Source organism: Papio anubis, chromosome 1, assembly GCF_008728515.1.
Source record: "Papio anubis isolate 15944 chromosome 1, Panubis1.0, whole genome shotgun sequence".
NCBI classification, from domain to species: domain Eukaryota; kingdom Metazoa; phylum Chordata; class Mammalia; order Primates; family Cercopithecidae; genus Papio; species Papio anubis.
The window spans coordinates 121,841,658-121,856,992 of NC_044976.1; the positions used below are offsets into that span (position 1 = coordinate 121,841,658).

General features: G+C 47.0%; 1 protein-coding gene across 15 annotated transcripts in view; it reads right to left on the reverse strand.

Moving 5' to 3' along the window:
• The window catches only part of PI4KB (phosphatidylinositol 4-kinase beta), a 36,043-nt gene that overhangs the window by 15,635 nt on the left and 5,073 nt on the right, over nucleotides 1–15,335 (reverse strand). For 10 of the 15 annotated variants that reach the window (XM_031656325.1, XM_031656522.1, XM_009180983.3 and 7 more), the window contains 2 exons: nucleotides 7,325–8,261; nucleotides 1,965–2,009 (listed from right to left, as the gene is read on the reverse strand). In XM_031656325.1, the coding sequence (XP_031512185.1) occupies nucleotides 1,965–2,009; nucleotides 7,325–8,233 (954 nt within the window). In that variant the 5' untranslated portion in view covers nucleotides 8,234–8,261. The remainder of the gene's footprint in view (nucleotides 1–1,964; nucleotides 2,010–7,324; nucleotides 8,262–15,335) is intronic. The other 5 variants (XM_009181007.3, XM_031657333.1, XM_009180992.3 and 2 more) reach the window with 1 other exon arrangement.

Genomic DNA, 15,335 nt, shown 5'->3' on the forward strand with positions numbered 1-15,335 from the left:
CCAAGTCCCGCAAGGCTAGAGAAGGGAGCCCCATATCAGTATTTCCACTTTCAAAGAGGGAAGATGCTCGTCATTCAAATTACTTGTTGATTTCCATGGTATCCCCCTGTCCGTCCCACAATCTCTTACAAGGCGTCAATGCACATGCAGGGGATGGAAAGAGCAGACTTTACATTAATCAAGGAGAAAGAAAAAGCAGATAGAAGGAGGTAGGTGGATGGAGAAAGCAACAGCTCCTTTTAGCCCTTGATGATGGCCCTGAAGGCCTGTCTCTTTTAGTGACTCCTCTTTGGGTCTTCTTCCCCTACCTCTCAGTGACTAGGTTCCCCATATGAATTCCCTGCTGTGAGTTTGGCTCCTTGTGCTGGGCAATTCAGTCATCCTCAGAACGAGCAAGGTTGGTCTGGGAAGTAAGGTGCAGGTGGGGAAAAAGAGGGACTCAGCTAGACATGAAGAAGGGCTCTCTTCCCAGTCTAAGCCCTTCTACCGTAAGGGGCATTTTATCAAGATAGCCACCCAACTCCCTATCCCATCTCCCCTCAGCTGGATAAGAACAATCTCTCCTCCTCTTGTAGAAACAGCATTTGACTCACCAAGCCTTTCTCTCCCTTTCCATCTGTCTTGCTTAGTTTCTGGATTGAGAATTTCTATCCTTGCTCCCTCACACTCTAAAAGAGCTTCTTTTGAAAACTGGGGAGTATCAGATCTACCTCTCCATGTGCAACAGTGCCAGGATTCAAAGGAAAAGCTCATCGTGGCCTTTGCCTCTTGGGAGATGGCTCAGAGTGCCACATAGGGAATGAAAGAGGATGTCTGAATCCTTCAGGAATGCTTTAGGTGACATTGTTGAAAAGAGAAAAAGAAAAGGAAAACAATGGAATTGGGTTTCTAAGGTCCCTGAAAATATCCTGGGCGTTTAATAGAGAAAGAAAATAAGAGGAAATTTGAAGACTCACTTCTTCCTTCATCTGAATCCACTCAGATGGCAACTGATCTCTGTCTCAAGGACCCTCTACCCCAACCAATTCATAATCATCTCAGATTAGAAAAGGCAGAATTCCTTCCCATTCTCAAATCAGCATTTGGGTTAGGGGCCCCTAAGTTACGTGAGCATGTTGGAAATGTGACCCCAGGCCTCAAGAGAGAGGCTTTGCCACATGGGAGGAGATAGGAATCATGACTGAAAGGGGATTAGCACAGAACAGAGAAAACTGATTTGATAGACAAATCAAATAGAAAATATAAAAAAAATCATCCAAACTCCCAGAGGTCCTGCATTTCCTCTCACGTCTTTGCCCAGCAACAAGGTCCAAGACCCTGTGGGACCAAAGGGTCATGGGTTAGTCCAGAGGTAACAAGAAAGGAGAGGGGATTATGGAACATCCTGGGCAGTGAGCTGGAAAAAGGGAAGAACTCAGACCTGGAAAAAATGTGGTTGAAGTTAAAAAAGAAAACCAGTTGTGGGGAGGCAAAACTTTCCTTCAAGCCAAGTCCTATTTGTTTTTGGAGTCAGCTCACCAGCACAGGGCCTAACATTTAGAAGATTATTAATAAATAGTTAATAATCTCATGGCAGAAGCCATGGGGAAAGGGTTCTGGGTGGGAGAAACAGGATCCTGGGGGTTTCTGCTAGGCAGTTTTTGGCTCCAATCCAGGAGTGAATTCTACCTCTCTCCCAGCTGTTTGCTCCAGACACTCAGGAGCTGGGGGCTGAGCAGCACTATACTCCAGCTGTCTCTGAGAGAAGGATCAGCTGAGCTCATCTCAGCCTGGGCTCAGGATTTCCACCGCAAAGGTCAGGGAGAGCAGATCTGGGAGGTCTGGGAGGGAGGAGCTGATCTCCCAGGAAGAAAAGGGGCATTTTAACTTCAGCCTTGGCCTGGGGGCTCAGAAGACCTGGGGACGGAGAGGAAATGCGGCCATTGGGGGAGCCTGCCACCCAGTCCCAGCCTGACCCCACTTACGGAACTGAATGAATTATCAATACTCTCGGTGCTGGAGGAGAGCTCCTGGGAAAGGGCCAGAGGGCAAAGGGAGAAGGAGGGGGTGGGAAGGGAGGGGAGAGAGACAAAGGTAAAGAATTTAGCTCCAACTTGGATCGTAACTGCTTCTCTAGTGAAGTTCTACCTTTCTGCTTTAATAAAAGAAAGTCAGCTCAGAAATGCTACTTGCCCAGATGCTTGACCACTTGTGGGAGATGCTGGAAGGGCAGCTCAGACTTTAAGGTCAGAAGGACTGAAGAGACAAAGCAGCCTCTGCTTTTCACTTTATTCCCTTCTATTCTCAACTGAGTGGATCTTCCTTCTAGGCCAAAGCTCTAAAACTGGGTCCCTAGGGCAGTAACTGCACTGCCAAGCTTCCCTGCTCTTTTTTTTTTACCCACTCAGATGCTCTCAACCAAATCCTTCTCCATGGGGACCACCACAGGACTGAACTTAATAAGCTGCATGGCTCCCATACTGGAAACCCCATGTTCCTCCAGCTTTTTGGAAACCTCAGGGAGGAAGAAAAGCTAAATTTTCAGTGGCAGGTATACCTCTTCTCTAATTGGCCGCATTATCACCCTGGGAAGCTGAATCCCAACCTTGAACCTGTGTGACAAAGAGCATGCTAGACCAATAAGCCCAAAATCTCTGGGCTGGATGCTGATGGGAGAGAAGGATAAATCAATCTCCTATCTACCAAAACTCCTTAGGCTTCCTATCAGGCTATCCACATGACAATCAATATATTACGATTTTTGATATAAGTTGGGGAGTTAGGTCCTAGCTATATCCATCTAGAAAGCTGACTAGCTGGATAGCAGCTGTCCTAGTTCCAGCCCAGAGGATTTATCTAAACATCACCCAATTCCTGTGCCATACGTGTCTGTGTGAAAAACAGGGGAAAGAGATGGTGTCAAACTCTCACTCAGCAGCTCTGAGGAAACACTCATGCACAGGGTTCATCCTGGGTTCTGTCCAACATGGTCTACCAGGGCAGGGAACGGGGCAGCACATGTGCACAAATCTAGGTTGGGAGGACGTTGGTGTTGGGGTGTTAGACTTAAAAGACAAAGTCCTAAGAGCTCCCAGGGCAGGAGGGCAATGGTCAGTGAGTTTCTACTCTGAAATCTGCTGAGTAGATTCACTTGAACTCAATTCCATGGTTTCAGTTCTATTCTAGCTGGAGGTCCTATACTCAGGTCCTTCCTTGAAGAATGTGGGGACTGGAGCACTTTGAGGGAGAAGCCACACTTGGAAACATGCCCCTAACGCAACAACTCTTCCATTTTGGGTAGAAGGTGGTGGGAGAATTAAGGCAGTGAGGATGTCAGAGTCTATTATGACTTAGTGGTTCTATTTCTACCTATGAGCTGGTTGAAGAAGGAACAGCAGGCAGGATATTGGCTCCCTGAGCAAAGCTCCAGCTGATTCTCACAGACAGGTCCTATCTGACTCATTAACAGCCCTGGGGGAAGGGAGGTATATCATGACCTGCTCCTCTCTTCCTACTCCCTGGGCTTGAGTCACTCATACTGAGTCAGCTCCAGGGAGTAAAGATGAAGCAAGAAGCTGACATCACACTACATCAAGCTAGAAGGGCCTACTGGGGCTTCCAGTGTGACATGTGGCAGATTTCTCTGTACAAAGGTTGCAGTTCTGAAAAGACAAAGCTAATCTACTAACAGTGTCATTATGTGGGGGAGGGTGTGGTACCTAAATCACTCTCTCCTCTTAGCTCCCCCATTCTATACCAAAATATTTGCCATTTGGTTACAAATGGGAGGACAAACTGCCTGAGCAGAGTTCCCCAACTAGGCTGACAAAATGGCTTTGAAGGGGCAGGCTTTGAGGAGCAATGGTGGAAAATGTGAAAAATCAGCGCAAAGCCTTCTGACTGTGGGAGACAGTGTAAAGGATTCCTCATAGTAAGAAAGAGAACGCTGTGAGAGCTGAGCAGAGAACAGCTCTGCAGGGAGACCATGGGCAGGAAGAGAACTGTACATGCTGACCCTGAGCCTCTTCTTTGAGGCCCAACCTCACCCTTGGGAGCTCCTCTACCACTGGTGGGAGCATAGTATTAAACTCAGAACCTAAAAGGAAAGCAAGAGACTGGAAGCAGAGTGTTAGGGTCTACCTAGAGATTCTCCTAAAGTATCTCTACTCAGGCGTTAATTATGTGCCTCATTTTAGTAAGCTGTATACTTCCTGCTTATGGCAGAAAACAATTTTTTCAAGAGAGTCACAAACTAAACAGTTTCCTAGATACTGAGGTTTTCATTATTACTTTACACGTTCCTAGAGGGGAGGATAACATTTTATCCCCCATCCTCCACAGCCTCTAGCACATGGCTTTGCACACTGTACAAGGTCAATAACTACATGTTGAGTGAATGAATGTTACATGAAAGGGAAGAAGGATGAGTAAACGGAAAACCAATTCCTTTGGTATTTAGGGGACAAAGGCCTTGACAGACATATCCTCAAAATGCCAAAGGGGCTGGGTCTAGTCACTTATGCCTGTAATCCCAGTGACTTGGGAGGCTGAGGCGAGAGGATCACTTAAAGCCAGGAGTTTGAGACTAGCTTGGGCAACACAGCAAGACCTCATCTTTACAAAAAAAATTTTTTTAATTAGCCAGATGTAGTGGTACACAGCTGTAGCCCCAGATACTTGGGAGGTTAAAGTGGGAGGACTGTTTGAGCCCAGGAGTTAAAGGCTACAGTGAGTTATGACTATGCCATTGCACACCAGCCTGGGCAACAGAGCAAGACCCTGTTGCAACAAAAAGGGCGGACAGACAGATGGACGGGTGGGCAAAAGGAAGGACGGACGGACGGACAGACGGAAGGAAGGAAAAGGGTTGGGAGAGACCCCTGTGCTGAAGACTCTAATGCTTAGAAACCTAGTGATATTCATGTTTCTCTCTGTCTCTTTCTTGCTCTCCCATTTTCTGAGGAGCCACAGTGAATTCAGGTATTTCATTCCGTCAGTATCAGATAACGCTGGAGTGCCTGGGAACATAGTATCTCCTTCCTTTCCTGCATCTAGTGACCCAAGATAAGGAGTCAGGTTGGAAAGAATGGCAGCTACAGAACCCACCCTAAATGATATAAGTATTCACCTAATACCTGCCTCTCAGTGCCATCCATAATCCTATCCTGGAGTGGGAGTTAGATGCAAGGAAAGAGGGACCAAGGATTAGCAGAGTAAGAAAAGTCCTGAGGCCTCAGCTTTTCTGGTCCTAAGACGAGCGCTACAAAATGGATACAGAGAAAAGCCAAGCCTGACAAGAGGCACCAAGGAATTCACTTCCAGCTGCTCACCCTCTGCTACAGGTTTGACCCCAAGATGGGACAGCTATCCAACCCTTCATGTTCCACCAGAATCTGGATGACTCTTCTTGTTCTGCAGCAACTTCCCTTCATGACCCAGGGCTCTGCTGCCAAGCTCAACCAGAAATGAAAATGGTCCATTCTAGCTCTGACAACAGTTTTGGCTTTGCCTGTGCATGGATGTGGAAGCTTAGATGGCCATAGACTGGGCCGTTCTTCCCCACATGGCTTCTGACAGCTGGGGACCTCGGGAAGTACATATCGAGAAATAACCAAGGCAGTTCAGCTGAATGATTATGAGCACCAGCTAGAGATTTGAGTCCTGGTCTGACATTCACTAGTTAAGGGACCTTGGGCAAAACATCTAATCTTTCTAAGCCTCAGTTTCCTCGTTGGTAAAATAATACCTGTCTCTCAGCATGGTTGTGAGGATTAAATGTAAAGTACTTGGCAAGATGCCTGGCACATAAGTGCTGAATAAATGTTAGTACTTTTAACTTTACCATTATTAAATTATCCTAACAAAATTCCAAATTTCCAGAGAGCAGGCTCTATAGTTTCCCTCCCTCTTCCTTTTCTCTAGTCTCTCTGACTTCCCTCTATTTGAAAGAAGTCCCATTGTATCAAAAACGTGGGTGGGTTATATGTCCCACAGAGGCAGATGCCAGGACCATAGCTATATGCATTTTTCAAAAAGTGCAAATTCCTACTTTTTTTCTCCCTTCTTGTCTAGGCTGGGCTGGAAGCCAGGATGGGAGCCTGGCCAATGGTGAGTCAGAGAGGAGGACTGGAGCACCATTGTCTAGCTGGGACACCAGGTCACTGACACTTGGTAGTTCACTGGGCAGCTTTCTCTGCTATCCGTCCAGATGTGGAGTGAAAAGTAGGTATAACCTATTCATGTGGCCATCTCTTCCCTGCTCTGTATCCTAAATTATACCTCCAACTGCTGTTGTAGCTTCCTCTTTTTCCCAGCCTCCAGGTCCTTGACTAGGCACTAGATTTACTTTATACTAAGAGTGCTTTCTCTTCCCTTTGTGCTTCTCCCAAATGGTATGGGAAAGATACCAGCAAGGCACTCTTTCCCACAAGGAAAGGCAGGCAATAAAGGCATTCTCCAGATACCTCAGTGATAGAGAATGAACCTTACACTTATGTCAACAAAAGGTAGGATCTTCAGGGGGTAGTGAAAAGGGATTAGATTGTGAGTAGGAGTGGCCAGGAGAATGACGCTGATATTTTATCTAACATCTCCCCTACCCCAGCACACACAAAGACAATAGCACCCTTTCCTTTCCCACAGATGCTTCTCTGAGAGGCTCTGGTAGCTATCTCAAGTCTCAGGTCAGGGTGTGGAGGGCTTCTGCCACAGTTCTCATTAACACAGTAGGTGTTAATGGAATGGCAGTTTGTTTGTTTATTCATTCGAGACGGAGTCTCACTCTGTCGCCCAGGCTGGAGTGCAGTGGCGCGATCTCTGCTCATTACAACCTCTGCCTCCTGGGTTCAAGGGATTATCCTGTCTCAGTCTCCCAAGTAGCTGAGATTACAGGCACCCGCCACCATGCCTGGCTAATTTTTGTATTTTTAGTAGAGGCGGGATTTTGCCATGTTGGCCAGGCTGGTCTCAAACTCCTGACCTTGTGATCTGCCTGCCTCAGCCTCCCAAAGTGCTGGGATTACAGGCGTGAGCCACCGCGCCTGGCCAGTGCAGTTTACTAAAAATGATTTGGGGCACCATCAGGAGCATCAGCCTTGCCATTACCTATATGACCTGAGGCAACTCACTTTTCTCTCTCTGGGTCTGAGTTCTTCCTTTGTAAACTAAGGCAGTCAAAATACATGAATTCTAAGGTCTTTCCATTTTAACATTCCATGCTTTTATCAGTGAAATGAAACAGAGAGAGGACAGAAAGAACAGCATAACCCTGTGTGTATATAGAAGGCATCCTGTCTCCATGAAGCCCTCTGCCACCTTTTGTCTCTGGCCCTCCCCAGAATTTTACCTCATCCTCATTCTCCACTTTAGGGTTGCTGGCTGTTCGTTTCAAGTTGCTGCTGAGACTTATGCTGGCAGTGGCATCTGACTTAGAGCGCTGGTGAGTCCTTTTGGAGGGAGACAGCCCTGTGTCAGGGGCCGGGCTCAAGGAGGGCAGCTCCCTCTTCCTGTGAGCTGGCTTTAGCTCATCTGAAAGGATCAGCTTCCGTAGCTTGGTCCCACGGGAGTGTCGCTGAGTGGAAATGTGCATGTCTGAAGAGTAGGCCCCAAGCAACAGGGCACACTGGAGGGAAAAGTTAATGCTCTGGCGGCAACGGTGGACTATGTAGGGCTTAATGGCATCACCCACGTCCTCATCCATGTGGATGTACATGTTAAGCAACTGGGGTAGATAGAAGTCCACGTCCTCATTGCGAAAGCAGAAGAGCCGGTTGCCGATGTAGGCTTGTACTCCAGGCTCCTTGGAGTTATACAGGTATGAAATGGCCATGGAGATGTCAAACAGTTTTGACTCAAACAGCCTCAGGAGCCAAGACTGTTTAGCTGAGTTGTTCTGCCGCCGTCTTCTTGCTCCTTTGGCTGTGCCTGAGGCCACTGTGGCCCCCATCTCATCTTCCTCCTCCCTGATCTGGGCAGGTGGATCATCTAGGCAACGGATCTCACTGTCCACACCATCCCCATTGACCAACTCCAGCGGGGTGCCTCTGCTAGAGACTGCCACGCCTCCACGCAAAAGCTTGACCTTCTCCAACACCTCCTGGCAGGCCTTCTGGGCCACCTCAGGATCAATCACTGATAATTCCCCGACCCCCTCCGTGATGACACTTAGCAGGGACCCCCCATTATTCCCTGGTGGGCCAGAAGTGGGCTCAGAAGTTGGCTTCAGGGGGGCAGGCTCCACTACTGTATCTCCCATGGCCACAGCCAGACTTCGAGCTTCCAAGCTACAGGAAGAGGGAGGGAGAAAAGAACAGAAAGGGAGATACATACACACACTGGTTAGTGGTACCATCCTCAGGTCTTCCCTTTGCTATGACACCTTCCCAGGCACCTCCTCTTTTTGTCTTCCTGGACTCCTTCAAAATCAGATAAGAAGACATCTCCTAGGAAGCTTTCCTGACTACTTCCACTTCTGATTACATTACTCATCATTCCTCCTGTACTTAGTTACTCAGCTTAGCCTCTGTTCTTAGCTTATATATGTGAAATATTGTTTTGTATAGGTTGTATTTACATAGATTTACAAATTCTTTTTTTTTTTTTCTTGAGCCAAGGTCTTGCTCTGTTACCCAGGCTGGAGGGCAGTTGCACAATCTGGGCTCATTGCAACTTTGACCCCTGGGCTCAAGCAAGCCTCCCACCTCAGCCTCCCAAGTAGGTGCACACCACCATGCTTGGCTTATTTTTAAAATTTTTAATCTTATTGTTTTTGAGACAAGGTCTTGCTCTGCTGCCCAGGCTGGAGTGCAGTGGCACGATCAGAGCTCCCTGTAGCCTTGATTTTCTGGGCTCAAGCAATCCTCCCACCTCAGCTTCCCAAGTATCCAGGACTACATACATGTGCCACCATGCCTGCTTAATTTTTTAAATTTTTCTGTAGAGACAAGGTCTCACTATGTTGCCCAGGCTGGTCTTGAACTGAGCTCAAGCAATCCTCCCTCCTCAGCCTCCTAAAGTGTTGGAATTACAGGCACAAGCCACCATGCCTGGTGATTTACAGATTCTTTGGGTAGACTGAGAAGCAATTCAGGTGTTATTCCCTTGCTCCCTAACTCTTCAAATACTTTTCTATCCGCTTGCTCTTCCTGTCTCCCTTTAAATGCCTGCTATAACCTTTTTCTTTTCCTCTTTAGACTATATTTCATTACTCATATAACATTCTACACACAGGTCCTGTGCATCTCGAACCTTTATTTTTGTTTTAGAGACAAGTCTTGCTCTGTTGCCCAGGCTGGAGTGCAGTGGTGTGATCATAGCTCACTGTAACCTTGAACTCCTAGGCTCAAGGCATCCTCCTGCCTTAGCCTCCCGAGTAGCTAGGACTACAGGTGTGTGCCATCATGCTCAGCTAATTAAAAAAAAAATTTTTGTGTACAGATGGGGTCTTGCTGTGTTGCCCAGGCTAGCTTTGAACTCCTGGCCTCAAACAATTCTCCCACCTCAGCCTCCCAAAGCACTAGGATTACAGGCGTGAAACACCATGCCCAGCCATCTTTATTTAATATTAAAATCTTGGCTGGGCATGGTGGCTCACGCCTGTAATCCCAGCACTTTGGGAGGCTGAGGTGGGCAGATCACAAGGTCAAGAGATCGAGACCATCCTGGCCAACATGGTGAAACCCTGTCTCTACAAAAATACAAAAATTAGCCAGGTGTGGTGGTGGGTGCCTCTAATCCCAGCTACTCAGGAGGTTGAGGCCAGAGAATCACTTGAACCTGGGAGGTGGAGGCTGCAGTGAGCCGAGACTGCGCCATTGCACTCCAGCCTAGAGACAGAGTGAGACTCTGTCTCAAAAAAAAAAAAAAAAAATTAAAGTATTTATATATTTTTCTAGTTACAGGTATTTTTTACCTTCCCTTTTAAACTCAAAGCGCCCAGAAAATAAAGGCCAGCAAATATCATGCCAGGCTTCACTTAGAAGAAGGCAGCTCTAAAACAACTATCATCAACCCTGAAGAAGCTGTGCCATTTCTCTGGTTGTCTGACGTCATGACATCACACCCTCTTTCTCCAGTGCTGTGGCTGCTGACATATAATGGAAAGAGCTCTGGACTTGAAGGCAAATAGGCTGGGGTTCAAAATCCTCATTCAGCCTTTTAGAAATGTGCAACTTATGCAAGCCATGTATCCTCAACTGCAAATTGGGAAAAAACACTGCCTTCTCATTGTTGCTGTGTGGAACAAATACCATCACGTGTACGAATGAATCTAGCACAGTCTTTGGTACATAATAGTACTCAATAAATGCTAGTTGAGGCTGGGCGCAGTGGCTCATGCCTGTAATCCCAGTACACTGGGTGGCCGAGGTGGGTGGATCACTTTGAGGTCAGGAGTTCAAGATCGGCAAGACTCTGTCTCAAAAAAAAAAAAAAAAAGACAAAAAGAAAAAGAAATGCTAGTTGAATCCTCATCACCTAAAAGATTACTAACCAGTGTGTGTGTAACATAGAACTTATACTGTTCTATGAGGGAAGCAAAGAGTTCCAACTGTTTGAGAATCTTCCAAAAATACTTATGACATTATGACAGCTTTCTCTGCCCCAATACCACTCCCCCCACTGTCATACAAACATTCTAACAACTGGAGGGGCTGTGAAAAGGCAAAAAGAAATCAGGCTAGGACTTATAGATCTAGGCCTTCCAAAGAACAGGGAGGAACAGGAGTCACAAAACAAAGAACACCTTCTCTAGAGAAACTGTTGGAAGTTCAGTGAAGGAACACTGCTGACCAAAGACACTGCTCTGCAAGAGCAATCCTTCAGGGCCTCACCAAATCTGGAATCAGTGCAGAACAAGGGGAAATTTTATCAGATCAACCTGGCTCCAGAATCTGACTATAGCTAACAAAGGACTCAGAGGTCTCTTCACAAAAATGCTAATAGAGTGAGTCTAAGACACACTCAAGAGCATGAGCAAGAGGAAGAATTTTGTAGAGTTGGAATACAGGTAATTTCCAAATATTAGTGACATCACCTTCAACACTGGTGACACTGGATGCAAATACTTTTGGGTAGGTGGAATAAGGAGGCCTAGAGATTCTTTAGTCCCTCTGGGAGGCAGTTTTCCACCGCCACCCTTCCAGTGTCTATTCTTGTACCTCTGAAATGTTAAGGTTACTTTTTTTTTGAGATGGAGTCTTGCTCTGCCGCCCAGGCTGGAGTGCAGTGGCGCAATCTTGACTCACTGCAAGCTCCGCCTTCTGGGTTCACGCCATTCTCCTGCCTCAGCCTCACAAGTAGCTGGGACTACAGACGCCCGCCACCACATCTGGCTAATTTTTTGTATTTTTAGTAGAGGCGGGGTTTCACCATGTTAGCCAGGATGGTCTTGATCTCCTGACCTCGTGATTCGCCCGCATCAGCCTCCCAAAGTGCTGGGATTACAGGCATGAGACACCGCACCCGGCCCAAGGTTACTTTTCACTGCCCATTATCATATAGTCCAGCTTCCTGCCTCCCAGCAGTCACCACTAAAGTTTTGCAGAAAGACGGATGGGGAACTCTTCTGTTCTCAGAGAACACCAAAAAAGGCTATTTCTGTTTCTTTCTGCCAACTCTGCCAAGCAAGTTCATTCCTGAATTTAATATCCCTGATGCAGCTTGAGCTTGGTATTGGTAAGAAGGTGGCAACTCTTTCACTATGCTCTCTCCCAAAATTAGGTAGTGCCCTCTGAGCAGTAGACCCAGCATGGCTGCCCATGTGGATATGTCTCTACTCGCAACTGTGAGTTGCACAGGAATAATAAGAAGGAAGCTTTAATCATTCCCTGCCACGCCTTCATAGGGCACTCTCATCAGAGGGTCACTGATTCAACTGGGACCACTACTTTTTAGGTCTGCTTAGAAACTCATGTGATAGCCTCAATCATCTTAAACAATCAACTTCTTTTTCTCAGTCTCTATGGTTGGTACATCCTTTCCTCTCCCTCTATTCCACAGACTTTTAAGTCACTGAAAGCTCCTGGAAGTCCACTTTTCAAAACTTTCAGGGGAAATACAGTTCAGACATTCTCCCACATATAGTGTCTCAGACCTCACTAGAAAATTTAGCAGATGCCTGCCTCAATTAACTACGATTGGGATTATTACCAGCACCAGGAAGGCAAATAAGGATACTATCACCTCTTTTATCTCACAGGCAAAAGAAAAACTCCCAGGGCTCAGCTAAGAATCACATCACAGTATTCAGAGGATTTTGCTACGGAACAGACTCTCCCTCCCGGCAGCTTTTACTCCTCAGGGAGCCGGACAATGTTGAGAGCTGCAGGAAAAACAGACTCCTCTCCTACATAAGCAGCTCTGCCACTAGAAACCACCCAACTGGAGCTGGGCCTCTTCCCTGGCCTCTCAGGAACCCAGGCACTGCCTGCATCTGAAGCAAGTCATATAGAGAAGAAGGTGTTGAAGGGAATAGGGTTAAATTGCTTTAGTTATTTACTATTTTATTACTATTATTTTTATTTTACTTTATTTTTTTTTTTTGAGACAGAGTCTCGCTCTGTTGCCCTGGCTGGAGTGGAGTGCAGTGGCACAATGTCAGCTCACTGCAACCTCCACCTCCTGCGTTCAAGCGATTCTCCTGCCTCAGCCTCCCAAGTAGCTGGGATTACAGGCACCCACCACCATGCCCGGCTAATTTTTGTATTTTTTGTAGAGACAGGGTTTCACCACGTTAGCCAAGCTAGTCTCAAACTCCTGACCTCAAGTGATCCGCCTGCCTCGGCCTCCCAAAGTGCTAGGATTACAGATGTGAGTCACCGTGCCTGGCCTTATGTTTTATTTTTTTTGAGACAGGGTTTCACTCTGCTGCCCAGGCTGGAGTGCAGTGGCGTGATCTCAGCTCACTGCAACCTCCACCTCCCAGGCTCAAGCAATTCTCATGCCTTAGCTTGAGTAGCTGGGATTACAGGCATGCACCACCATGCCTAGCTAATTTTTGTATTTTTAGTAGAGATGGGGTTTCACCATGTTGGCCAGGCTGGTCTTGAACTCCTGGCCTCAGACTGCCAAAGTACCCGTTTCAGCCTCCCAAAGTGTTGGGATTACAGGCGTGAGCCACTGTTCCTGGCCTATTTTTTTTTTCTTTTTTTTTGAGACAGGGTCTGGCTCTGTTGCCCAGGGTGTGGTGCAGCGGTGAGATCATAGCTCACTGCAGTCTCCACTTCGTGGGCTCAAGTGATCCTTCCACCTCAGCCTCCCGAGTAGCTGGGACTACAGGCACGCACCACCACACCCAGCTAATTTTTATATTTTTTTGGTAGAGACGAGGTCTCGCCATGTTGGCCATGCTGGTCTCAAACTCCTGGGCTCAAAGTGATCTTCCCGGCTCAGCCTCCCAAAGTGCTAGGATTATAGGCATGAGCTACCACACCCAGCCTGCTTTAGCAATTTAAATAATAAAAGATGGCCAGCGCAGTGACTCACGCCTGTAATCCCAGCACTTTGGGAGGCCAAGGCGGGCGGATCACCTGAGGTTGGGAGTTCCAGACCAGCCTGACCAACATGGAGAAACCTCCTGTCTACTAAAAATAAAAAATTAGCTGGGCTTGGTGGTGCATGCCTGTAATCCCAGCTATTCGGGAGGCTGAGACAGGAGAATCCCTTGAACCCGGGAGGCGAAGGTTGCAGTGAGCTGAGATCGCGCCATTGCACTCCAGCCTGAACAACAAGAGCGAAACTGTCCCAAATAATAATAATAATAGTAGTAATAACAATAAATAGGCTAGGCACGGGTAATCCCAGCACTTTGGAAGGCCGAGGTGGGTGGATCACAGGGTCAAGAAATCGAGACCATCCTGGTCAATATAGTGAAACCCCATCTCTACTAAAAAGACAAAAATTAGCTGGACGTGGTGGCGCACGCCTGTAGTCCCAGCTACTCAGGAGGCTGAGGCAGGAGAATCGCTTGAACTCGGGAGGCGGAGGTTGCAGGGAGTCCAATCGTGCCACTGTGTGCTCTCCACCCTGGCGACAGAGCAAGATTCCATCTCAAAAAAAAAAATGGGAAAGGGATTCTCCAAAACCAAGATCCAGATATGGTTCTCAACATCAGTTCATTCATTTTCTTCAATTTTTTTAATTTAAAAAATTGTTTTATAGACACAGGGTCTCGTTCTGTTGCTCAGGCTGGTCCTGAACTCCTTGCCTCAAGCAGTCGACCTCCCAAAGTGCTGGGATTACAGGTGTGAGCCACCATGCCCAACCTGGTTCATTTATTTTTGAATGCCAAGAAAATATGCCTCTGTGGGCATATTTTTACATTACAGACGTGGTAGCTCTCGCCTGTAATCCCAGCACTTTGGGAGGCCAAGATGGGCAGATCACGAGGTCAGGAGATCAAGACCATCCTGGCTAACACGGTGAAACCCTGTCTCTACTAAAAATACAAAAAATTAGCCGGGCTGGTGGTGGGCGCCTGTAGTCCCAGCTACTCGGGAGGCTGAGACAGGAGAACGGTGTGAATCCGGGAGGTGGAGCTTGCAGTGAGCCGAGACTGCGCCACTGCACTCCAGCCTGGGCAACAGAGTGAGACTCTCTCAAAAAGAAAAAAAAAAAATGCCTTTGAGGGTAACTGTTATAAAGGAAGTGAAAGGACTAGAAAGCAAAAGAAAAAGTGAAGGAAAAAGTCCTGTATTCAACAGCCTTCCCCTTCTAAGTCAGAGGAATAAGAAAAAGTGACAGAAGACAATCTAAATTTTTAATATTAAATGACTCCTATGGCCTTCAAGGGAGTTCAGACAACTGAGGCTCTACGCTTCACACTGGGAACCTAAATTCTCCTTCCAGTTAGACTGGAAGGGAAATGGAAGAGGCCGCCCTTGTTCCACAGCCTAACAGCTGGCCCCTAGGAAAAGGGGGTGGAAGATGGGAAGTGTTGACAACTGACTGAGTTCCACAGCTCCCAACTGGGCAAAGCAGGGAATTCTGGTCTGAGTGACAAGGAATTGTTACAGGTCAGGCAGAGCAGCAGCTGGAGAAAACAGAGAAGATATACACTTATATTGGTTAACCTAGCTCCCCATTTCCTATCACCTCGAAAGATTCTAGGCAAACAACTTTCTACTCGCCTCCACTGAAGGACTTATTGGATCAGTCTCTGCTAGGACAGAATGGTAAAGAGCCCCAAATCAATCCCCTCATCCAGTTAATCACCACTCTCTTTTGCAAATCTTTTTCCATGGACTAGATAAATATGGATTGGTTTGAGCCAATTCTGATATGTTTATGTTTTTATATTTTCATATAATGCCTTTAAGAGATCATCTGATATAGTGCCCTGCTTCCAAGCAGGCAGGCAG